The sequence below is a fragment of the Sciurus carolinensis genome, chromosome X, assembly GCF_902686445.1.
Source record: "Sciurus carolinensis chromosome X, mSciCar1.2, whole genome shotgun sequence".
In the NCBI taxonomy this organism is placed as follows: domain Eukaryota; kingdom Metazoa; phylum Chordata; class Mammalia; order Rodentia; family Sciuridae; genus Sciurus; species Sciurus carolinensis.
This window is the reverse complement of record NC_062232.1, coordinates 113,548,617-113,574,152: the sequence shown is the minus strand read 5'-3', so window position 1 is coordinate 113,574,152 and position 25,536 is coordinate 113,548,617. Positions and strand designations below refer to the sequence as shown.

The window sequence follows — 25,536 nt, the reverse complement described above, 5'->3', positions numbered from 1 at the left end:
TGGGTAACTATTACTATTTCAAAGAACATAGACTTCAAGACACCCCTTTCTTACTTTCCCAATCCATTTGGTGAGAGAAGCTGCTTGGGGTACTGGGATTAGATCAATGCTCTTTATAGAGGATGGTTTCTCCAGATCATGGTCATTCTGTGAAAGCAGAAAGCAGTGGATAATTGTAGCACCAATTACTTACTAATCAAATACTTATGGAGATAGCTGTTGCATGCGAAAGAGAATCCTTACTACTGAGTCTGGCTTCACCATGCAGACAGCTCTCATCATGATAAAGCAAGCAGGGAACCTAAGATTCACTTTCAGAAGCAAAGCTTCCCTTTGCCACTTGGAGGTGGTGATTGAGGGGCTTCCCTAGCATCCCAGAAAACCTAGAACATGAGTACTCAATATTAAGTAATATATACTATATACACAAACCCTAAGTTTCAGCGTTCCTTCTTGGATTTGACCTGTACTTTGCTAATGAAAACTGTAATGCTATGTCCAGAAAAGGACCCAAAAAGATTTAGCTAGAACTAAGATATAAATGGGACAGCAGGATGATCTAAAAAAAAAAAATTTATAGATTTTATGTGGACAAAATCAGTACTATATAATTGAGAATTTTAACATAGGCTCTCTTCTTTTCCAAAACACAATGTAAATTAAACTTATATATTACATGTTCCCTTTCTCCTCCTAAAACACTTGGAGAATCTCTTATTCACTTACTCATGCCAACACCCACAGTAATTAGAATTTGGTCAATTAAAGGACTCTGACAACATCTATTATTATTAGTACCAAAATGTGAGTAGGGACAAGACTCCAGAAGGTATCTATTCATTTTTCAGAACCTACTTCAAAATCAGGGACAGATGTTCATGTAAGTTACTCAGAACTCAAAGGAAAAGATGTCTTCTGTTGATGACCCATTTCTTGATCTAATAACTCCCAAATCTGGAAATTGACATTAACTAGAATCTCTCCTACTCAAATTTCAGTTCAACTCCTACCATTACAAATTTCCATAGAAAAGAACACTAAACATCATTCAACTACCATAACTAAGCAACCATGATGTATAGAGACATTAAAAAATGTGAATGAGGGATGTAACTATATTCTGAACATGCTTAAATGTTATATGTTAAAATGTGACCAGGGAAAAAAATATATATATATTTGCAGACATAAAAATGCAATATCTTTTCATAAATCCATTGCCTATAGCTTAAAATTAACATATAGTTAATAAATGATGTAGAAGTAAAATCATTATTGTTTTGCAATCTAAGCATTTTAGTAAAACAACTTTTCAAAGGTCCACTAGGACAGAAAGAAAGCTGGTTTAGACCAGCTATGGTTTTGTATCAGACAACTATGTACTTTGAACCCCACTTTCAAATAATAGTTATTTTAGTTATTTTATGGATAAATCATAAACTGTTACTTAAGATCATTCAAATTATTTATATTAAAAATATTAATTAAATATCAAACAAGAGCTGAGATTTTTTTTTAGAAATTACAATGAAACACAACACTATAACAGTACAACACTACACTACACAACACTACAACAGTGAAAATTTGAAATTTTGGACAATATTAAAGTGTTATTATAATACCATACCAGGTTTAGACTTTCTTCCCAAGACTGACTTATCTGTATCGCAGTGTGTATCTCCCTACAAAAAAAAAAAAAGAAAAAAGAAATCAGTACCGTAGCTTGCCTATCTGAAGGAAAAGTTAGAACTGAATATACAAATAATCAAAGTCATAGTTCAAAGTACACTACTCACCGTTCATGCATTGCTTCTCTATTTACTACATCCATGCCTTCTTCCTGTAAGGTAGGGACATGAGGGTAAAAGGAATGTCTAGTTCCTGTGGTTTTAAACAGTTTAATTTGGGTTGAAAATTTTAAAGTTTCATTTGGGCGCATCTATATTCTTACTCATGGGACTATCGAAGAGCTACAGCATAAACAGATCTCTAAATAAGTATCTTGGTCTGTATTCTTCATTGTTACACAAACTCCCACACAAAGATCTATTACTTATGCATTACAGAACATCAGATATGCAAGGAATGATTAGGCGAAAAACTTTCATTCTGTACTGGGTGCAGTGGTGCGTGCCTGTAATCCTAGCAGCTCGGGAGGCTGAGGCAGGAGGATCTCGAGTTCAAAGCCAGCCTCAGCAATTTAGCGAGGCCCTTCGCAACTTAGTGAGACCGTTTCTAAATAAAGTATATTTTAAAAAGATCTGGAGGTGTGGTACAGTGGTTAAGCGCTCCTGGTTTCAATTCCCAGTATAAATAATAAAGCCAAAGATTCAAAATTATTGATTTTTCCCTACCATTAATACTATATTAATATTACTCATAGTCCAAAACAAACTAAATGTCAGTCAGCATGAGTTTGCATAAGTAAATGATGGGACAAACATGATTTAAATCTAGTCATTGACATCAAAAACATGTATTATATGTTAAGTGGGAAAAAATGAATTGTTTATATAAAATTGTGAAAGAGAGGCACCCAGAAGAATGTTCACCAGAAAGGCAATGAATGTTGGTGAAAATGTGAAGAAATGGTAACTCTTGGATGTTGCTGGTGGGAATGAAAAATGATATAAACTCTGTGGAAAACAGTTTGGCAAGTCCCGAAAGATTGAAATAATTACCAGATGAACTAGCAATTTCATTTCTAGGTATCTACCTCAAAGCAGTGAAAACAAGAACTCCAACAGATGCTTGTACACCAACACCCAGAGCAGCACTAGTCATAGGAGCTACAAGGTAGCAATGATCCAATGTCCGTCGACAGATGTGAAGATTAAAAACTGTGGTACAGTCATACAATGGAATATTATTCAACCCTAGAAAGAAATGAAGTTCTGACACATGCTACAACATGGACGAATCTTGCAAACATTGTTAGGCAAAATAAGCCAGGACAAATACTGCAAGACTCCATTTATATGAGTATGTAGAAGAGTCAAATTCAGACACAAAAAGTAGAGTAGAGGTTACAGGGTGGGGCTGGGGTGGCACTGAGAATGGGGAATTACTATTTAAGTGGTTTTTGTTTGGCATGATGAAAAAGTTCTTTTTTTTTTCTTGTGTACCGGGGATTGAACCCAGGGGTGCTTATGCACTAAGCCACATCCCCAGCAATTGTACATTTTATTCAGACACAGGGTCTCACTGAGTTGCTTAGGTCCTCGCTAACTTGCTGAGGCTGGCTTTTTAAAAATTTTTTAAATTTGTTCTTATTAGTTTTACATGATAGTATATTTTGACATATTATATATACATGGAGTATAACTTCTCATTCTTCTGGTTGTATGTGATATATAGTTAATTGTTTGTGTAATCATATATGCACATAGGATAGTAATATCCAATTCATTCTATTATCTTTCCTATTACCATTCCCCCTTCCTTCCCTTCATTCCCTGAGGCTGCCTTTGAACTTGAGATCCTTCTGCCTCAGCCCCCCAAGTTGCTGGAATTACAGGTGTGCACCACTATGCTCGGCTTGATGAAAAAGTTCTAAAAATGGAGATGGTTGCCCAATATTGTGAATGTATCTAATACCATGAACTATACTTTTTTGGTGGTGCTGGGGCTTGAACCCAGGGCCTCAGGAATGCTAGGCAAGCACTCTGCCTGAGCTCCATCTCCAGCCCTCTAACTATATTCTTAAAATGCTTAAAATGGCCAAACAAAAACAACCAGTCTACTTATCCTGACATTCTTAAGAACATATTCCATGCACAATAAATATCTCCAATGTGACAAATAGGGTGCTAAACATTGTAGGGAAGCAGATGAACCTTCCCTAAAGAGGTCTCAAATCATACAGGAAGCGTTTATTCTCCAAAGTAAATATGAACATAGCCTATGGGGTGCATAAGATGACCTACTGAGAAGCAGAAAGAAAAAAACATTCAATTTTTATAGTTATATAAATGTATAAATATAGACTTAAGATAGAAATTCAATTCACCTACCTATATGTCAATTTATAAATATATATTGATTTAAAATAGCAAGAATTAAATGCTTTCTGATATTAAACATACAGATTGACACAGGTGACCTCACTCAGCCCTTCGGTTCCAGAAGTTGAGGGAAGGGTATTTTGGGAGGGTCTTTACCTGTTTATATAGTCAGCTGTAGTTTACCTGTGCCAAGTTAGCTAAATATGTGTATGTTGTCCACTTTTAACTAAACCACTAACCACAACATGGACAAGAGCCTGAACAAGATTCCTACAGATTGGACATTGTGATGGGCACCTGTAGTCCCAGCTACCAGGGAAGCTGGGGCAGAAGGATCACTTGAACCCAGGAGTTTGGGGCCAGCCTGGGCAACATAGAGGGACCCCATTTCTTTAAAGAAAAAAAAAAAAAAGGACTCCTACGAACACCAGATAAAGCTAAAGCTAGTAATGCAAGTTGAAGCAAATATTGGGAAAGTGGCAAACATGAAACCTGGGTTACTCCTAGCTACACAGCTCCTCTAAGCCTTATTACTATGAAAACACGATGCTGAGCTATTCTGATCTATCAAGGAGCTGTCTAAAGTATGAATCATTAAGAGTATTGGAGATAGAGATCCAAGATGGCAAACTAGGGGTGGCTGCATTCCTGATCACTCTGTCATAGGGATTCAAACAGAGGAAACACTTTCTCTGCGAGGCAGTCAGCTCCCCACCAATCCCCTGCTGTTTACCCTATGCGTCCACCATGATCACCCGCCATCTGCCAGCATATTGCCTGCCTTTGGAGTGCAGATCCCTCATTGACCACAGCCTTTCATCTCCCATTTGCCTGTTTGCCCACCTCTTGCCTGCCTATCGCCCAATGTCCCCCTACCCATCGCCCACCACCCAGTGTTCTCCCACCTATTGTCAGCCATTAGCCTGCAGACTGCCTACAGACCACCAGCAGATCACCTGCTGCCCACTGTTGCCTGGAAGTCCACTGTCACAGTACCCACAGGTTTGGTTACACACAGCTGCCACCATCTTGGAACACTGGCCAGGGCCTACAAGGCTTGCCACCCAAGCCACCACCATCTTGGGGCACAGCCACCTGGGTCTGGGGACTCAGGTCAGGACCTGGAGATATATTGGGGTACCCGCAGGTCTGGTTGCCCCTGAGGTTTTTCTACTCCATATGGTAGTGGCTGCCATCTGACTGTCTCTTTGCAGGGTCACTCCTTTGTGCGAGCGCATGCCTGGTGGTCTCTCTGCAAGCTGAAAGGGCATTGAGATCTTGGGGCTGCAGGAAGACAGGGCCTGGGAAAGCTGAAGCCCAGGTCCATCAGCTTGCAGCGGGTTTGCATGGGCCAGTCTGGGTCTGGCAAGTCTGTGGAAAGGCGGAGACTAGGGGCAGTTCCCTGGGGGAAGCACAGGTTGGAGAAACTGGAGAAAACTGGGCTCTCTCCAGCTCAGGGAGTCCTGAGGTATGCAGGGATGGAAGGGGCCAAGCTACAATGAGTGGGAAGACTAGGAGGGTATGAGGGCATCTGGCTATTGAATTGCCCACCTAACTGGTTGGACACCCACTGGACTGGAACGAACATCAAACTTCAAACAACCCCACTATCAGTGGAGAAGGGAAGCTGAGAACATTTTTGAAAGCCAATAGAAGCAATCAATTTTCCATTGAGACTTTCCTCCTTTATTTTTTTCTTTTTTTGCCCTCTCTCTCACACCTCTACCATCTTTGAATCCATATATTTTTATCCATCAATTTATTGAGGAATGAGATGTCTGAATAGTATATGACAGTTTTGTTGTTTATTCTTATATTTTTACTTTTTAAAAAAATCTGCATATATTTTTTTCTCTCATCTACCTGTCTCCCTGGATTCTCTTTCTCACTTCTCTCATACTAATAGCTATCCTCTATTAATTCTTTCCTCACTCTTACTATAAATTTTTACCTCTATCTTCTCTCACTCTCCCTCATAAACATCACATCCTCCACTACTTCTGTTCCCTCATTGTCCATCATTTGAAAGAAAAACAAAATTAGCAAACTTACTGTTTATATTACAGACAATAATTGAACACTTCATTTCTGTCTATTGTGACAAAGCAGTAAATGCCTTAATAGGAGCCATTTGGTTTAAGGTTGTATATTGCTTGTACTGGATGCTGTTAATAATGGTCTTCCCCTTAAAGGCGAGGTACTGGAAGCTTTCAGGGACACCATAAGACTACAGGGTAGAATCTGTACTGCCTCAGCTCCATACTACTAGATAAGAAGACACACAAACAACATGAAAAAACAAGGGAACGAAGCGCCTCAAACAAACCAAGATGATCCAACAAAAGAATACATAGACAACACTGTAAAAGAAACGTCAGAGAAGGAGTTTAGAAAATGCATAATTAGATTGATCTTCAAAATAAAGGACGGGGGCTGGGGAGATAGCTCAGTCAGTAGAGTGCTTGCCTTGCATGCACAAGGCCCTGGGTTCAATCCCCAGCACTGCAAAAAAATAAAAAAATTAAAAAATAAAAATAAAATAAAGGATGGTATTAGAAAATACAGGAAGTAAAAGATCACTTCAATAAAGAGGCAGAGATTACAAAAAGAAATCAAGCAGAAATCCTTGAAATGAAGGAAACAATAAACCAAATTAAAAATTCAATGGAAAGTATCACCATAGACTAGACCACCTGGAAGACAGACCCTCAGACAACAAAGGCAGACTACATACTCTTGAAAATAAAGTTCATGGCACAGAGAAGATGGTAAGAAATCATGAACAGAACTTCCAAGATATATGGAACAACATGAAAAGACCAAATTTAAGATTTATTGGAATAAACAAAGGCGTAGAGATACAAACCAATGGAACGCACAACCCTTTCAATGACATAATATCAGAAAACTTCCCAAATCTTAAGAATGAAATGGAAAATCAACTACAAGAGGCTTTATGGACCTCAAATGTACAAAATTACAGCCGACCCTCACCAAGGCACATTATGATGAGAATGACTAACATACAAAATAAAGATAGAATTTTAAAGACTGTGAGAGAAAAAAAAATCAAATTACATATAAGGGGATACCAGTTTGGATCTCAGCTGATTTCTCAACCCAGACCCTCAATACCAGGAGGCTCTGGAATAACATATATCAAGTTCTGAAAGAAAATGGATGCCAACCAAGAATTTTATAGCCAGAAAAATTAAGCTTCAGATTTGAAGATGAAATAAAAACCTTCCATGATAAACAAAAGTTAAAAGAATTCACAACAAGAAAGCCTGCACTACAGAACATTCTCAGCAAAATATTCTGTGAGGAGGAAATGTTAAAAAACAATGAAAACCAGCAAAGGAAAGGTCAATCAAAGGAGAAACTAAGTCAAGTTAAAAACCAAAAATAAACCAAGATGACCAGGAATACAAATCATATCTCAATAATAACCCTGAATGTTAATGGCCTAAACTCATCAATCAAAAGACATAGACTGGCAGACTGGATGTTCAAAAAGACCCAAAATATGCTGCCTTCAAGAGACTCACCTCCTAGGAAAAGACATCCACAGACTGAAGGTGAAAGTTTAAGGAAAATCATATCACTCACATGGACTATGTAAACAAGCAAGGATTTCCATCCTCACGTCAGATAATGTGGACTTCAAACCACAGTAAGAAAGGATAAAGAAGGACATTTCATACTGCTTAAGGGAACCATAAATCAGCAAGACATAACAATCATAAATATATATGCCCCAAACAATGGAGCATCTATGTACATCAAACAAACCCTTCTCAATTTCAAGAATCAAATAGACCACAACACAATAATACTGGGTAACTTTAACACACCTCTGTCACCACTGAATAGATCTTCCAAACAAAAACTAAACAGAGAAACTATAGAATTAAATAACATAATCAATGATTTAGACTTAACAAACATATGTATTTCATCCATCATCAAGCAAATACAGTTTCTTCTTAGCAGCACATGGATTCTTCTCTAAAATAGACCATATGTTATGCCACAAAGCTACTCTCAGCAAATCCAAATAGAAATACTATCCTGCATTCTATCCAATCATAATGGAATGATACTAGAAGTCAATGATAAAATAAAAAAATAAAAGATACTCCAACACCTGGAGACTAAATAGCATTCTATTAAATGATGAATACATAAAAGAAGAAATCAAGGAGGAAATAAAAAAATACTTAGAGGTAAATGAGAACACCAATACAACATATCAAAATCTCTGGGACACTATGAAAGCAGTGCTAAGAGGAAAGGTCAATGCATTGAGTTCGTACACTAAAAGAGTAAAAACTCAACATTAAATGACCTAACGTTACATCTCAAAGCCCTAGAAAAAGAACAAATCAACACAAAAAGCAGCAGAAGACAGTAAATAATTAAAATCAGAGCTAAAATCAATGAAATTAAAACAAAAGAAACAACTTAAGATATTGACAAAACAAAAAGTTGATTCTTTGAAAAAATAAATAAAATTGATAAAACCTTAGCCACACTAACAAAGAGAGAGAGAAAACTCAAATTACTAAAATTTGTGATAAGAAAGGAAATATCATGATAGATACTATTGAAATACAGAAGATAATTAGAAACTATTTTGAAAATTTACACTCAAACAAAATAGAAAACCTTGAAGACATCCAAAAATTTCTGAGACCTAAGACCTACCCAAACTCACGCAACAGGACATACACAATTTAAACAGATCAATTTCAAGCAATGAGATAGAAGATGCCATCAAAAGCCTACCAACCAAGAAAAGCCCAGGACCAGACAAATTGTCAGACAAGTTCTATAAGACCTTCAAAGAACTCATTCCAATAATCCTCAAAGTATTCCATGAAATCAAAAAGAAGGGAACACTACTAAATTCATTCTCTGAGGGTGGTATCACCCTGACACCAAAACCAGATAAAGACACATCAAGGAAAGAAAACTGCAGACCAATATACCTGATGAATGCAGATGCAAAAATTCTCAGTAAAATTCTGGAAAATCACATACAAAAACATTAAAAAGATAGTGCATCATGATCAAGTGGGGCTCATCCCCGGAAGGCAAGGTTGGTTCAACATATGGAAATCAATAAACATAATATATCACATCAACAGATCTAAAGACAAGAATCATATGATTATCTCAATTATCACAGAAAAAGCATTTGACAAAATACAGCACCTCTTCATGTTCAAAATACTAGAAAAACTAGGGATAGTAGGAACATACCTCAACATTGTAAAGGCTATGTGGGCTAAGCCCATGGCCAACATCATCCTAAATGGAAAAAAATTGAAAGCATTCCCTCTAAAAACTGGAACAAGACAGGGATGCCTTCTTGCACCACTTCTACTTTAACATCATTTTGAAACTCTAGCCAGAGCAATTAGACAGATGACAGAAATTAAAGGGATACAAATAGGAAAAGAAAAACTCAAACTATCACTATTTGTGATGACATGATTCTATATTTAGAAGACCCAAAAATCTCCACCAGAAAACTTCTAGAATTCATAAATGAATTCAGCAAAGTAGTAGAATATAAAATTGATACCCATAAATCAAATGCATTTCTATACATAAGCGACGAATCCACTGCAAGAGAAATTAGGAAAATTACCCCATTCATAATAGCCTCAACAAAAATAAAATACATGGGACTCAATCTAACAAAAGAGGCAAAAAACCTCTACAATGAAAACTACAAAACACTAAAGAAAGAAATGGAAGAAGACCTTAGGAGATGGAAAGATCTCACATGCTCTTGGATAGGCAGAATTAATATTGTCAAAATGGCCATACTACCAAAAGTGTTAGACAGATTCGATGCAATTCCTATTAAAATCCCAATGACATTCTTCATAGAAATAGAAACAGCAAGCATGAAATTCATTTGGAAAAATAAGAGACCCAGAATAGCCGGGGCAATCGTTAGCAAGAAGAGTGAAGCAGGAGATATCACACTACCAGACCTTAAACTATACTACAGAGCAATAGTAACAAAAATGGCATGGTATTGGCACCAAAATAGACATGTAGACCAATGGTACTGACCAGAAGACACAGAGACAAACCCACATAAATATGGTTATCTGATACTAGACAAAGTTGCCAAAAATATGCATTGGAGAAAAGATAGCCTCTTTAACAAATGGTGCTGGGAAAACTGGAAATCCATATGTAGCAAAATGAAATTAAATCCCTATCTCTCACCCTGCACAAAAATCAACTCAAAGTGGGTCAAAGACTTAGGCACTAGAACAGAGACCCAGAGCCTATTACATGAAAAAGTAGACCTAAATCTTCATCATGTCGGCTTAGGACCTGACTTTCATAACAAGATTCCTAAAGTGCAAGAAGTAAAATTAAGAATCAATAAATGGGATGGATTCAAACTAAAAAGCTTCAGCTCAGCAAAGGAAACAAGCAATAACATGAAGAGAGAGCTTACAGAATGGGAAAAAATCTTTTCCACATGCACCTCAAATACAGCACTAATCTCCAGGATATATAAAGAACTCAAAAAACTTAACACCAATAAAACAAATAATCCAATCAATAAATGGGCTAAGGAACTGGGCAGAAACTTAACAGAAGAAGAAATACAATGAACAAACATATGAAAAAATGTTCATCATCTCTTGCAATTATAGCAAATCAAAACTAAGATTTCGGGGCTGGGGAGATAGCTCAGTTGGTAGAGTGCTTGCCTTGCAAGCCCAAGGCCCTGGATTCGATCCCCAGCACCACGAAAAAAAAAAAAATCTAAGATTTCATCTCACTTCAGTCAGAATGGCAATCATCAAGAATGCAAGCAATAATAAATGTTCCTGAGGATGTGGGGGAAAAGGAACACTTGTACATTGCTGGTGGGACTGCAGATTGGTGCAACCACTTTGGAAAGCAGTATGGAGATTCCTAAGAAAACTTGGAATGGAACCACCATTTGACCCAGCTATCCCACTCTTTGGCCTATACCCAAAGGACTTAAAATCAGCACACTACAGAGATACAGCCAATCAATGTTTATAACAGCTCAATTCATGATAGTAAAACTATGGAACCAAACTAGATGCCCTTCAACAGATGAATAGATAAAGAAAATGTGGTACATATACACAATGGAATAATACTCAACCTTAAAGAAGAATGAAATTATGGCATCTGCAGGTAAATGGATGGAACTAGAGAATATCATGCTAAGTAAAATAAGCCAATCCCCAAAAATCTAAAGGTTGAATGATTTCTCTGATAAGCAGATGCTGATCCACAGTGGGTGGTAGGTAGGGAAGAATGAAGGAACTTTAGATTATGCAGAGGGGAATGGGGGGAGGGATGGGGCAGTGGGGATGGGAAGGACAGATGTTATTACCCTATATGCCTGTATGAAAAAAAAAAACATAATGACCACAACTTCTATGTTGCAAATGAGGTATTTTAAGAAATTATCTCTTGAAGTACAAAACATTTATTTGGCTTTTAGTAATTCATTTAGTTTTTCCAGTTTCTATTTCTTCTTATAAATTACAAAAATAAATTCTTTCCATTAAAAGAAAAGTATTGGAAATAAAAATTCATATTCAGTCTCAATAATAATCTATAGTTAGTAAAATTTTAAATTTTCTAAACATATAATTTCCTGCTTATTTCTACTGTGTATATATTCTGATTCTTATAATATACTAGCACAATGGTATATGTCCAAAATGTATAAGTAAATACAGTGGGTTAGGGTGTGTATGTGTATGTTTATTGGAGGCAAGTACTCAGACGTTTCGTACTGATGTCATGTGTGTTCAAGAGAATTTAGGAGCTATGGATGTACCCCTGTGGTGGAGTGCTTGTCTCCAACATGGGAGGCCTTGGGTTTGAGTCCCAATACCACCAAAAAAGAAAAAAAGAGAGAGTTTAAAGAACTTGGTTGTTTATACCAGGTGCAAAGGTTCACACCTGTAATTCCAGTAACTTGGGATGCTAAGGCAAGAGGACTGCAAGGTTGAGCCCAACCTCAGGAGGGCCAGCCTCAGTGAGGCCCTAAGCAACTTAGTGAGACCCTATCTCAAAACAAACAACAAACAAACAAACAAACCAGGTTGGGGATGTGGCTCAGTTGTAGAGTGTCCCTGGGTTCAATGCTCAGAATAAAAAAAAAAAAGATTGTTGTTTATATTATAAATAGTAAATGTTTTGGAAGAGTGGTGGTATGAGGTGTATGAAAGAAACAAAATTTGACCTAGGCCTTTAAAGATGCTCAAATATGGACAAGCAGAGGGTGGAGGGAAGAATATTCCCAACAGAAGGTAACATATGAACAAAAGTTTTGAGGAAGGAAAGAATATAGCAAATTTACAGACAGTCAAGTCTAGCTTGAAAACAGAGTTTGTGTGACAGAGTAACGAAAAGATAAAACTGGAGAGATAAGACAGGACCAGATTTATAGGATCTTAAACAATTGAAGAGTTTGAACTTAAAGAATTTTGGGTAAAAAAGAATAGTTGTTAGGCCCAAAGGCTTTGAAGTCAAACAGAACTGACTAGAATCCCAGATCCCTAGAATCTTTAACTTATTACCTGTATAACTGCAGACATAACCTGAGTCTTGTTTTTTTCATCCATACAAAGATGATAATAACGAGAATATTGATGTGGTTGTATAAGTTCTCAACACAGTGTCTGGCACATAGTTACGTTCATTACAAATCAATTAATCTTTTTTTTTTTTTTTTTTTTGCGGTGCTGGGGATTGAACCCAGGGCCTTGTGCATGCAAGGCAAGCACTCTACCGACTGAGCTATCTCCCCGGCCCACACATCAATTAATTTTATTAGTGGGTAATGGAAAGCCTTTCGTACTTTTTGTGTAGTAATAAAGTAAAAAATAATGTTTTAGAAAAGTTATCTAGACACCTGTAATCCCAGCAGCTTGGGAAGCTGAGGCAGGAGGATTGCAAATTCAATGCCAACCTCAGCAACTTAGCAAGGCCCTAAGTAACTCAGTGAGACCCTGTCTCTAAATATAATATAAAAAGGGCTGGGGATGTAGTTCAGTGGTTAAGTGCCCCTGAGTTCAATTCCCAGTACCAAAAAAAAAAAAAAAAAAAAAGTTACCTTGGTGTTGCTTGTGGAAGTCAGATAAAACTGGAAGAGATAGGAAATCTATTAGGATATTATCTTTGTAATTTGGACCCAAGGGACAGAAGGAGGAAGTGGCAGTGAGAACAGAGATGCTGTCAAGGAAAAATTAATAGGATTAGAGGGCTAATTGGATGGAAAAATAAGACAAAGAGAAGATTAAATCTTAAAATTGTGTGATGGTGACTATTTTGATACTGTCATGGAAAATGAGGGAAATTCAGAAAGGTAGTTTAAAAAGAAATTCAGTATCTTAGAATAATGGAACAGTCAATCTTTTAGGCAAAATTCTTAGTATAATTCTTCCATTTAATACTTATGTAGATGTTTTCCTCTAGTGAGAAAAGCTCACGGTATTTTGTAATTAAGCCAATGAACAAGCAAACAGCAAGTTTTCCTGGAACTGGGACCAAATTTTATTTAATATTCCTCCCATTCAAAATACGAGTGTGATCTGGGTGCAAGGGTGAACACCTGTAATCCCAGCAACTGGGGAGGCTGAGGCAGGAGGATCATAAATTCAAGGTCAGCCAATAGCAACTTGGCCAGGCCCTAAGCAACTCAGTGAGACTATGTCTCAAAATAAAAAATAAAAGGGCTAGGGATGTGGCTTAGTGGTTAAGCGCCCCTGGGTTCAATCTACAGTACAATAATAAAAAAAAAGGAACATGAGGCAATATCAGCTATTGAGTGTTGTTAGTAAAAGGGAGTTGATTGATGCTTTTTCATTTTATGTCTTGTCTTTTTCCCAAATGGATTTGAGAATTTTAGATGACTTATAATAAGAATGTTAAAATAAGGATAATATTCTAGTATATAGCACCACCCTTTCCCTGTGATGTAACTGTCACAATTGAGAATTTAAGGTTACTTTCTTTCTCTCTCTCTCTCTCTTTTTTTTTCTTTATGGTGCCAGGGATTGAACCCAGGATGCTTAACCATTGAGCTACATCTCCAGCCCTTTTTACTTTTTTATTTTGGGATTGGGTCTGGCTAAGGTGCTGAGGCTGGCTTTGAACTTGTCATTCTCCTGAGTTGCTGGGATTATAGGGTGCACCACTGAACCCTGTTAGTTTTCAATTTTTGAGTACACAAGGTAAAAAGAGAAAACAATTTTTCCTCCCTGAGGGAGACTATGCCTGAAAGATTTATTTGTCAAACGTCTGCACAGTGCTCAATAAATGCTTGCTGAAAGACTGAAACAATTTATAAACAAAGATCAAATTAAATTTCTTTTTAAACAAGTTAGGCTCTTCCCTTAAAGAATTTCTGTTCATGAAAGAGACAAGGTACTTATTAGGTTCAAAAAAAAAAGGAAGATAAAGTCCTCAAAAACATATCACAGAAATTGAATTTCAATGCTTTATTAGACAAGAAAATGCTCACAGAAAGATACTATCTAGACTGTGCCTATCATAATCACAACCAGCTGGCGTAATCCATTTTAAATGGCTTCATCTTATAAACAGCTTCCTTATATTTATGTCTAACTTCAATTTAATTAGTAAAATCCACGTAAGATAAAAAGAAAACTGTAATATGTTACTAAAGTTTAAATTTGTGAAAATATGAATACAGGGATACTAGAAATGCAAGTAAGAAGATTAAAAAAATTTCCTTTATTTTTATGTTTGCATTATAAAATATACATAATAGTGCCAGGCACAGTGATGCAGTCCTGTAATCCCGGCAGCTCTAGAGGCTGAGGCAGGAGGATCACGAGTTCAAAGCCAGCCTCAATGATGGTGAGGTGCTGAGCAACTCAGTGAGACCCTGCCTCTAAATAAAATATAAAATAGGGCTGGGGATGGGCTCAGTGATCAAGTGCCCCTGAGTTCAATCCCCAGTACCCCCCAAAAATAAAAAAAATAAATAAAGAAGATACTTTTCAATTGATTTTACTTAAGACACTATGGAGAAGTCAAGTGCTTACTGGATGCTAATGTTTTGTTTTGTTTTGTTTTGTTTTGTTTTGTTTTGTTTTGTTTTGTTTTGTTGTGAGTAGTGGGTATTGAACCCAGAGCCAAGGGCATGGAAGTACTCTACCACTGAGCTACAACCATCCCCAGCCCTTTTTTAAAATTTTTATGCTGAGACAGCATCTTCCTAAATTGCCTAGTCTATCCTTGAACTTGTAATCCTCCTCCCTCAGTCTTCAAAGTAGCTGAGATTGGCCAGCTTTAGCAACTTAGGGAAGTTCTAAGTAACTTGGGAAGACCCTGTCTCAAAATGAAAAATAAAAGGGGTTGTCGGTAGAGCTCAGTGGTTAAGCACCCCTGGGTTCAATGCCATTATAGATAGATAGATAGATGGATAGATAGATACATAAAAGAGGGTTAGGGATGTAGTTCAGTGGTAAAATACCCCTGGGTTCAATCCCCACTACTAAAAAACAAAAAGTAGCTTAGATAACAGAACTGTGCCATCACCCCATCTGGATACTAAGGATTTTACATCCTACTTAGCAAGTTAGGAAATAAAGTTATACAATGAAATACTGCAATCAAACTCAATTATGTCCTTCAAAATTCATATACTGAAGTCCTAACCCCTAGGTTCCTCAGAATGTGACCTTATTTGAAGACAGGGCCTTTACTTTTGTTCTCCAATGGACGCTGTGTCTGAAAGATTTTAATGGCCAAGTGGTTGTACAGTGTGTTTTCATATGAATGTGAAGACAACCATCGACAAGTTAAGGAGAGAGGCCTGGAACAGATCTCTCTTTCACCTCCTTCAGAAGGAACCCATTGATTTCAAACTTCTAGTCCCTAGAAATGTGAGGTACAACACATTCCTATTGTTTAAGACACACAGTTTGTAGTACTTTGTTACAGCAGCCTGAGCATACTCATCACTATTTCTGCTCTGTATTTCACTGTTTTGGGAGATAGAGAACTACAGACGATGCTTTCAAATCTCTTAAAACACAATATCACTTGTTATTAGGAAAGGAAAATCACAAAAACATTAATTCCTGAATACTTAGGAAGAATTTCTATGTGTTTAGAAAATTAAGTTTGAGCTCTCAAATACCAGAAAACAGCTAATAATCACAATCGAGACATTGTCCATTAATAGTCCAATAGGAAAGGCTGCAATTTAAACTATACAATTATTTCAATGCTAACCCAGAACCTAACATTCACTTAGGATTGTGTGCTTATTTAAAAATAAAAGCAAATTTCATCAAATCAGTTTACAGGGAATAAAAGCACATATTAACACCACATGGAAGCAAAAGGAGAATGTGGGACACTCTACAGGACAAATGACCTGGTTTCTACAATAAAAACGCAGCAGTAAACAAAAATAGGAAGAGAAGGATGTTTTAAATAAAGAAGGTCTGAGAGAGATACCAACCAAGTGTCATGTCTGGATTGGGTATGAATTAATAAAAAAGGCATTTTTAAGAATCTGAAAAAATCTAACATGGACTTAGATGACACTGAGAAATTAATTTCTTACACATAATGATCATTGTGATTATGCCAAAGTGTCTCTTTCTTTCTTCTCTTCTTCTTCCTCCTCTTCCACTTCTTCCTCTTCCTCCTCCTCTTCTTTTCTTCTTCTTCTTCATTCTCTTCTTTTTTTAGTACCAGCGATTGAGCCCAGAGGCACTTAATGACTGAGCCACATCCTCAGTCCTTTTTATATTTTATTTAGAGACAGGATCTCCCTGAGTTGCTTAGGGCCTCTCTAAGTTGCTGAGACTGGTTTTGAACTCGTGATCCTCCTGCCTCAGCCTCCTGAGCTGCTGGGATTACAGGTGTGTACCACCGCACCTGGTGCCAAAGTGTCTTTTTCATGCCCATACATTTAGGTAAAAAGATATGTTTTACTTAAAAAGATTTACTTTAAAGTACTATCCCTCTGTTCCCCTCTAAATAGAAAGAAATAGATGAAAAAATAATGTTCCAAATGTGGATAATTGCTAAAAGTTAGGTATTAGGTACATGGAGGTTCTATTTTATATGATTTTAAACTTCCATTAAAAATTTTAATGCAAAGCAGGGCGTGGTGGTGCACACCTTTAATCCCAGTGACTTGGGAGGCTGAGGCAGGAGGATTGCAAGTTCAAAGCCAGCCTCAGCAACTTAATGAGGCCCACATATACTTAGTGAGACTCTGTCTCAAAATATATATATATATAAAGGTCTGGGGATGTGGCTCACTGGTTAAGTGCCATTGGGTTCAATCCCCACTACAAAAAAAAATTAATGCAGTATGCCAGATATTATACATATATTAATTATATTCATACTCACAACAACCCTGAAAAAGCTACTATTATTTCCTCCATTTTACTGAAAGATGAAATAAATGTCTTTATTAATGTTGTTAAAGTCAAAGTTCAGAATGCAATGGAGAAAGGACCAGACATTTCTGTTTCAAGCTTGCTTTTTTTTTTTTTTTTGCGGTGCTGGGGATGGAATCCAGGGCTTGCAAGCACTCTACCGACTGAGCTATCTCCCCAGCCCTGTTTTAAGCTTAAAAAATTAAGTTCAACAGAAAAAAAAGTAGTAGTAGTCATAGTTAAAGAGTGCATATAAAAAAGTAAGCAACTTAAGACATTTATCAGTTCATTAAACTGAGACTAAGTCTTAATTTTCCATTCAATCAGTACCCAGGTTCAAAGTAGTGTAATATCGATTTTCTCATCACTAATTTTCTACTTGTTTTTCACTTTAAATGTTTATAATACATATTCTGTCACTATGGAAATAAGTGGCTTTCCAACCTACATTATTAACCAGTTCAAACAGCACCAATTTCCTTGAAAATAACCCATTTTCAAATTTTTGGCTTGATTTACGAAAAGCAAAAAACCAAATTGCACAGATAAGTCAAAAGTCACTTTTACTGTTGGTGTGAAGTTTTTTTCATTCTTCAAAAAATTCTGAAATAGCATCATACAAAGACAAGCAGTGAAAAGGTAAAAATTAAAGGAATGGACTGTTTGCGGTGGCACATGCCTATACTCCCAGTGGCTCGGGAGGCTGAGGCAGGAGGATCACAAGTTCAAAGCCAGCCTCAGCAACTTAGCAAGGCCCTCAGCAACTTAGTGAGATCCTATCTCTAAATAAAATATTTTAAAAAGGGCTGGGAGGTGACTCATTGGTTAAGTGCCTCTGGGTTAGGTTCCTGGTACCAAAAAAAAAAAAAAAAAAACAGTTTCATCATACTTTCTTGTTAGTGTAAGGTAACCTGACCTTATGGGACCATCATGCTGGCGAGGTAGAGAGGAAAAGGACATACGAGTTAGAGGACTAACAACTAGGATTATAAAATACCATTAAGGGTTTTGTGTCACTCTAACCGGGAAAGGGGAGCTGGAAAAGAATCTAATAATTTGGGCCTAAATCTTGACTCTGACATTCACGAAGTCTGGACATTGGGTAAATAAGTTCAGTTCTGCTGTTTTTTATTTCTGACCTTGCAAGGCTGTTGTGAGATGAAAAGAGACCACAGATGTACCCATCACAGTGCTAAGTGAATAAGTGCTTCGTAACAGTTAAGCACCCCCTTGCAAAAAGGCTGCTTGTACCTGGGTCAGAAAAAATCCTACCACCTGTGATGGAGTGGTGATTTGATCTTTTTGAGTTTGGTGGCTAATCCTTGGATAATTAAAAGGTTTAATTCTGTATTTGGCTTGTGCTGTTAAATACACACATGCATATAAACACACACAGGCATGCACCAAACATTAAACCAGTAAGGTACAATGTGTCCCTAAACTCAGATCACTAAGAAGTGAATGCAAAACAGTGGCATAAAATTCACTTCAGCTGTCCAAAAATTCATTGGAGAGCTTTAAGAAAACATAACTGTGGTAATTATGAAGCTGAAACTTAGTTTTTATATATAGCATTCTCTGAGATCCTTGGAAGAAACTAGATTTGTAATATAAGGGTACATGGTATTTCTGGAAACTATCAATTTATTAAAATAGCCCAAATAAATAGAGAACTGTATCATTTGTTTTGTTTAGAAAACCATTCCTAAAATTAGAAACTTAATTATACATGACCTGGCTTAGAATTACTGAAACATAGATCTTTAAAAATAAATAAATAAAATAAAATTTACTTTTGTTAATGAACATCTGTCAATTTTGAAATTCTTCTTACCTGTTTGATTTGATGCAGGCGACTGGCAGAAGTACGAATAGGAGAAGGTAGGAACAACTGAAATTTAAAACATAAAAGTCAAGCTCGTGTTAACATTTCTGATTAGTTATTTCTAAACAGGAAGTTAATGTTGAATCATCTAAGACATTTATTGAGTGCCTAATGTATACCAGCAATGATATCAGTTAAGGTCAAAGGTTAAAATATTCAGTTGGATCTTGACAAAAAGAAATTACACTAACCAAAGTCTAATGCATTTCAAAACCAAACAAAATAACTGTTAACATAAGAAATATGGGACAGAGTCTGGCACAGTGGCTGGTAATCCCAGCGGCTTGGAAGGCTGAGACAGGAGGATTGCAATTTCGAGGCCAGCCTCAGGAACTTAGCAAGGTCCTAAGCAACTTAGTGAGATCCTGCCTCAAAATAAAAATCAAAAAGGGCTGGGGATGGGACTCAGTGGTAAAACAGGTCAGGTTAATATCCCAGTACCAAAAAAAAAAAAACAAGTGAAAAAGAAAAGATTTTATCTTTACCTTTCCTTTCCTAAGGTCCTAAGGTACTAGAGCTTTAAATCACCTCATTCTTCTTGCCAGTTTAAGCCCATCCTTAAAGCTTAGTGAAAGGCATTTCTTGGAACAAATAGTAGAAACAGTCCTTATATCAGCAGATAACTTGCCAAACATACAAAAGGAATATAAAAGAAGCAACTCCACCAAACACCTTGGATTCTAGGCAGGGAAACAAAATGTTCATTAATATGAACTGACTTTAGGTAATCGTTTTCAAGTAGCACATTTTACTCTTGATTGCTAAGAACCTTGTTGTCTAGGTCCTTTCTCTTTTTCAGGGCTACTTTCTCTTTTTAGGTCTTTTTTCAAAGCTTATGAGGACCTACACGAGAAGGGCATGAAACAGGGAAGGGATTTAAAGTTAAGTGTGAATATGGGGCTAGAAAATTACTTTCCACATTTATTCATTTGTTCTTTCTGTACCCCGGTTTTTTCTTGAAATGTTAGATAGTGAATTTGCCATATCTAACTGAAAATATTTAATGAGCACCTACCATGTGCTAAAATACTCTGCTCAGCCCTGAAGATCCAAAGATTAAAAAATATATTTTTTCTTATCCTTGAGAAACCAATGTCTACTTAGGGAAAACTAGGCCAAAGTAAGTGCCAAAACCGTTATCATTTCTGGGAGCTCAAAAGACAGCAAACTCTACCTACAGTCTTAGAGAAGGCCCCAGAGTGGAGGTAAGAATTCGTGAGATGGGGAAAGGAAGAAGGGTGTTTGAAGGAGTGGGACGAGATGCTCAGGCCAAAACCCAAGGTTCTCAGAACAGAAGGGTTCAAGGTGGCTGAAACCTGATATGTCAGAGGAAGTTGCAGGAGCAAATTAGGAAAATTTGACTGAAAACAAATTCCAATTTTTGAACTTTAGCATTTGAGTCCAATAGGAAACCCAAAGCATAAGTTCTTATAGCTCAAAGGTATTTTTTTTTTTATACTGGGGATTGAAACCATGGTCACCATATCAGTACTACCAGGGCTACATGCTCAGCCCTTTTTATTTCTTATTTTGAGATAGGGTCTTGCTAAGTTGCTGAGGCTGACCTCCAATTTGCAATCTTCCTGCCTCAGTTCTCCTGAGTTGCTGGGATTATAGGTGTGCAATACTGTACCAGGCTTAAAGGCCTTCTAGGGGCTGTGGGTATAGCTCAGTGGTAGAGGGCTAGCATGCACAAGGCCCTGGGTTCAATTCCCAGCACTGAACAAAAAAGGTCTTCTAAACAACAAGGCTTCTAAACAGCTTTGGAAAGGTAATCCTCGCCTGGCATGCTGTTGCACGGCTGTAATGCCAGACACTCGGGAGGCCGAGGCAGGAGGATTTCAAAATCAAGGCCATGTCTCAAAATTCAAAAAATAAACAAACAAATGAATAAAAAGGGCTGGGATGGAGTTCAGCAGTAGCTTGGCTAGCACGTGAGGTCCTGGGGTTTAATCCCTAGTCCCTCAAAAAAATAAATACATAAAAAAGAAAGGTAACCCTAGTAGTATCGTGCAGAACAAATTTAGAGTGGAAGGAAGAAGGACTAGAAGCAGGGTCACAGGCTAGTAAAGAGAGTAAGGGTTGAATGAAAAAGGAAGGGAGAAGAGAAGGCAGCCAGTTGGAGAAATGATCAGGAAGAGGGAAAAGAACTGGACTAGCTTAAGGATCCTAGTAGCAACCAGTAGGACAAGAAAGACAGTAAGAAGAATAAATTGATGAATGCTCAAAAGTGTGTGTTGGAAAAATAAATGCTTTATGAAGCAGATAATCTGAATTTTTACTATTTTAAAAATTTTTATTTATTTATTTGTTTATTTATTTATTTGGTACCAGGGATTGAACCCAGAGATGCCTCCCCACTGAGCCACCTCCCCAGATCTTTTCATTTTTTTTTTTTTTTTTAAGACAGGGTCTCACTAAGTTGCTGAGGCTGACCTGGAACTTTCGATCCTCCTGCCTCAGCCTCCCAAGTTGCTGGTATTATAGGCACACACTACTGCATCCAACTTTATTGGGTTTTAAAATGTATCATATGACTTCTTCAGAAACCTGTTGCCTCACCAATTATATTTTGCTTAAAGTGTTAACATCAGCTTTTTTCTCCCCTCAACATTTTCTAAAAGTGAACTAAATAGCCAAGACTGTTAAAAGGATAAGAAACTGGGTGCAATGGCTCAGTCTGGTAATCCCAAGGGCTTGGAAGGCTGAGACAGGAGAACGGCATGTTCAAGGCCAGCCTCAGCAACTTAGCGGGACCCCTGTTTCAAAATAAGACATAAAAAGGGCTGAGGAGCGGCTGGGGCTGGGGCTCAGTGGTAGAGCACTTGCCTAGCATGTATGAGGCACTGGGTTCGATCCTCAGCACCACATATAAATAAATAAATGAAATAAAGGTATTATGTCCATCTACAGTTAAAAATTTTTTTAAAAAGGGCTAAGGATGTGGCTTAGTGGTTAAGTGCCCCTAGGTTCAATCCCTGGTACCAAAAAAGGTAAAAAAAAAAAAAAAAGAAAAAAAAGAAAATTCTTACGTGACTAACTGGAAATTCACTACATATAAATTATATTTGATAATTAGCAACAACTACTTTATCATAGTAATTCACTATTATAAAAATGTGGCTAATGTATAAGTATTTCAGTATGTTTTGAATCCTTATCATGTTTAAGGAGCTGTTTTCTGCTCAGAGGGAAAGGAGAGCGTTGAAGCAGAAAAGGCTAATAAGAGACACTTAGAGACCTTACAAACCAGTCGTGGAAGCAAATATTATTTGGAAATGATTTTTAAATGGAAGCAAGGTGGAGTGGAAATACAAAGTGAAGATCAACTGTCCATGCACAGATGGTGGGAGACAGATGAGAGGCACTGGGTGGCATTTGAGTTGTGCAAGGAGTTTAACACCAGAAGCAACAGAAAAGTAAAAACGGGGCTGGGGAGATAGCTCAGTTGGTAGAGTACTTGCCTTGTAAGCACAAGGCCCTGGGTTCAATGCTCAAATCCTCTGAACTGTGCAAAAAAAACAACCTATTCTGGTATATACAGAAGTTCTTTTTTTTTTTTTTTTTTTTGGCAGTGCTGGGGATTTGAACCCAGGGCCTTGTGTTTGTGAGGCAAGCACTCTACCAACTGAGCTATCTCCCCAGCCCCTGGTATATACAGAAGACAAGCAGGTTACACCCGGCAGTACCATCTATTTAACTTTGAAGTGGACATTCTCAGATATTCAGCCCTGAGCCTGGCTCAGTTCCTATTCAGAGGATGGATGTAGAGAAGGGGTTTGACAGTTGTGGACTAGTAACTCGGCTGGCCTGTACCAACCAAGCTCCAGAAATGATATTTCAAGAACCTTTCTAATTCAAGTCAATAATGCGACTAGTAGACCCTTCTCAGGAAAGTCAGGAAATTTTTCTGTATAAAACTTACATTTTAAAATTATTATATATAATACTCATATATAGAGTATTTCATATACTCTATATATGAAATTGTGTTTGTTACTTTAGCTGAATTATAATGATTTTTTTTTTTTTTTTGGAGGGTACCAGAGATTGAACTCAGGGGCACTCAGCCACTGAGTCACATCCCCAGCACTATTCTGTATTTTAGAGACAGGGTCTCATTGAGTTGCTAGAGCCTCACTTTTGTTGAGGCTGGCTTTGAACTGGGGATCCTCCTGCCTCGGTACTTTTTTCCCAGTATTGGCAATTGAATCCAGGGCCCCCTGCTGTTCTACCACTGAGTTACATCCTTAACCAGGAAAAGAGAATTGCAGAGTGTGGTAAACAATTCTAAACTAATTACAAAAGACTTCCTGGAAGAGATTATTTTTCACAGATACCTAAGGGATGGGAAAGACCCAGTTTAGTTCAGGCAAAGGTTTAGAATTTCCTATTGGAAGACTTTGTCCAGGAAATCACTAGAAGATTACCTGACTAGGGCTGGGTTTGTGGCCTGGTGGTGGAGCGCTGGCCTGGTGGTGAGGCACTGGCTTTGATCCTCAGCACCACATAAAAATAAATAAATAAATAAAGGTACCATGCCCATCTACAACTATAAATTTTAAAAAAAAATTGCCTGACTGAAATTATGACATCAGTAGTGCTATAGTGTGAATTTTCTGGGTGGGTTGGGTTTGAACTTTAGCTACAGAATCGCAGAAAATCACAGGAAGATTTTTTAATTGAATAAATTGTGAATCAAATGCTGGACTGGCTGATTTTGTTTGTTTGTTTGTTTTAGTAATAATGTGAAAAATTAATTGGAAGAGAATTCTCTCCAAAGTACTATAGCTAGTGCTTATAAGGAAATTGCATCAAATAATTTTTTAACTTTTATTTTTATTTATCTTTATGTTGTGCTGAGGATTGCACCCTGTGCCTCACACATGCTAGGCAAGTGCTCTACCACTGAGCCACAACCCCAGCCCAGATAACTTTTCTATATAAAACAAAGTAATAAAATAAAATAAAGTATCCTGAGATGTTGCTAAAACTCATGGGTTTCTTCTGTGTTAATTTCTCATATATCTCTTACACTCTAGGGAGAAAAAGTCTTTGGAAGAAAGCCAGAGTACTAGCACCAAAAAATGATGTCACCAAGGAGTGATATCAAGGTTTGTGTGTGTGTGTGTGTGTTCATGGGGGAGTAGGGATGGAAAGAGGGGTTGGGGATGAGCGATAGGCGAAACTAATTCCTAGGATTTCTTTCAAGTGAAGCAATTAAGATAGGAAGAAAGACCAACATAAGTTCTGTTTAAAAGAGAAATCATAGAAAACTAATATTCTACAGACAGTAAATTTTTAAAAATAATTTTTAACTTTTCTACGTATGTTATTTTTAACCCATTTCCTAGTCCTTACTAGAGATAAAAGGCTTAGAAAATTCTGAATGAAGGGTTGTATGCTATGTTTAGAAATGGCTGTCTGGTTCCAGAAATTAAGTTTGTTCTCAGTGGCACTTAACAGGAATTGAGTGTAGGCTGGACAGACAGCAGACAGAGCAAGGCCTGGAATGCTTATACACTTGCTGCGGGTGAGCCGTGAACTAGATTTAGGGTTCATGGCTGCCAACGTGGAAAGTAAAAGCCAATCAGGTAAATATCAACAGCCATAAAATTAAAGTGGATGAACTGCTCAAGAAAAACCCAATCTTGTCTAAAAAGAAGGTGAAACATGTCTTCCACTTCTTTTCGAAGAACAGGGATACTAAGAGGATTCTTGGCAGAGATGGGGAATGGCATGCCAACCTCAGCGTTCTTAAGAGATAAAGAAAAGGGGGGATTTCGAGGGAAGGCAGAGCCCCAATAGTCAGAAGAAACCCTCGTGTTTCTACTACCTAGAAGTAGGGTGCAGTGATTTCTTGAAACTGGTGAAGAAAATATCTGTGCTTAATTAAACAAAATAGTTGTGAGATAACGTACAATTTTACAATGCTTAAGAAATATTCACATTTGTTTGTTAAATGAAACCCTTGGTTCTTCAGGGACCTTTGTTACAGTGATTTTTTTCTAAAACATTGTTTCACCTACACTAAAATACATGAAAACCAGCACCACTTTTTTTATTTTCAATCGTGGTAAAATATACATAACATACAATGTACCACAGTAACCATTTTTAAGTGCACAATTCAGTAGCCTTAAGTACATTCGCATTGTAATGCGAATGTTAGTCTCCAGAACTC

The 25,536-nt window shown here is 37.3% G+C and overlaps 1 protein-coding gene across 4 annotated transcripts in view; it reads right to left on the bottom strand.

The window, feature by feature from the left end:
• LOC124972303 (P2R1A-PPP2R2A-interacting phosphatase regulator 1-like) overlaps positions 1–25,536 on the bottom strand; it is a 114,136-nt gene that overhangs the window by 75,539 nt on the left and 13,061 nt on the right. For all 4 annotated transcript variants that reach the window (XM_047536578.1, XM_047536579.1, XM_047536577.1 and 1 more), the window contains exons 4-7: positions 19,302–19,358; positions 1,800–1,843; positions 1,631–1,685; positions 55–147 (exon numbers count right to left, since the gene is read on the bottom strand). In XM_047536578.1, coding sequence (XP_047392534.1) covers positions 55–147; positions 1,631–1,685; positions 1,800–1,843; positions 19,302–19,358 — 249 coding nt within the window. The remainder of the gene's footprint in view (positions 1–54; positions 148–1,630; positions 1,686–1,799; positions 1,844–19,301; positions 19,359–25,536) is intronic.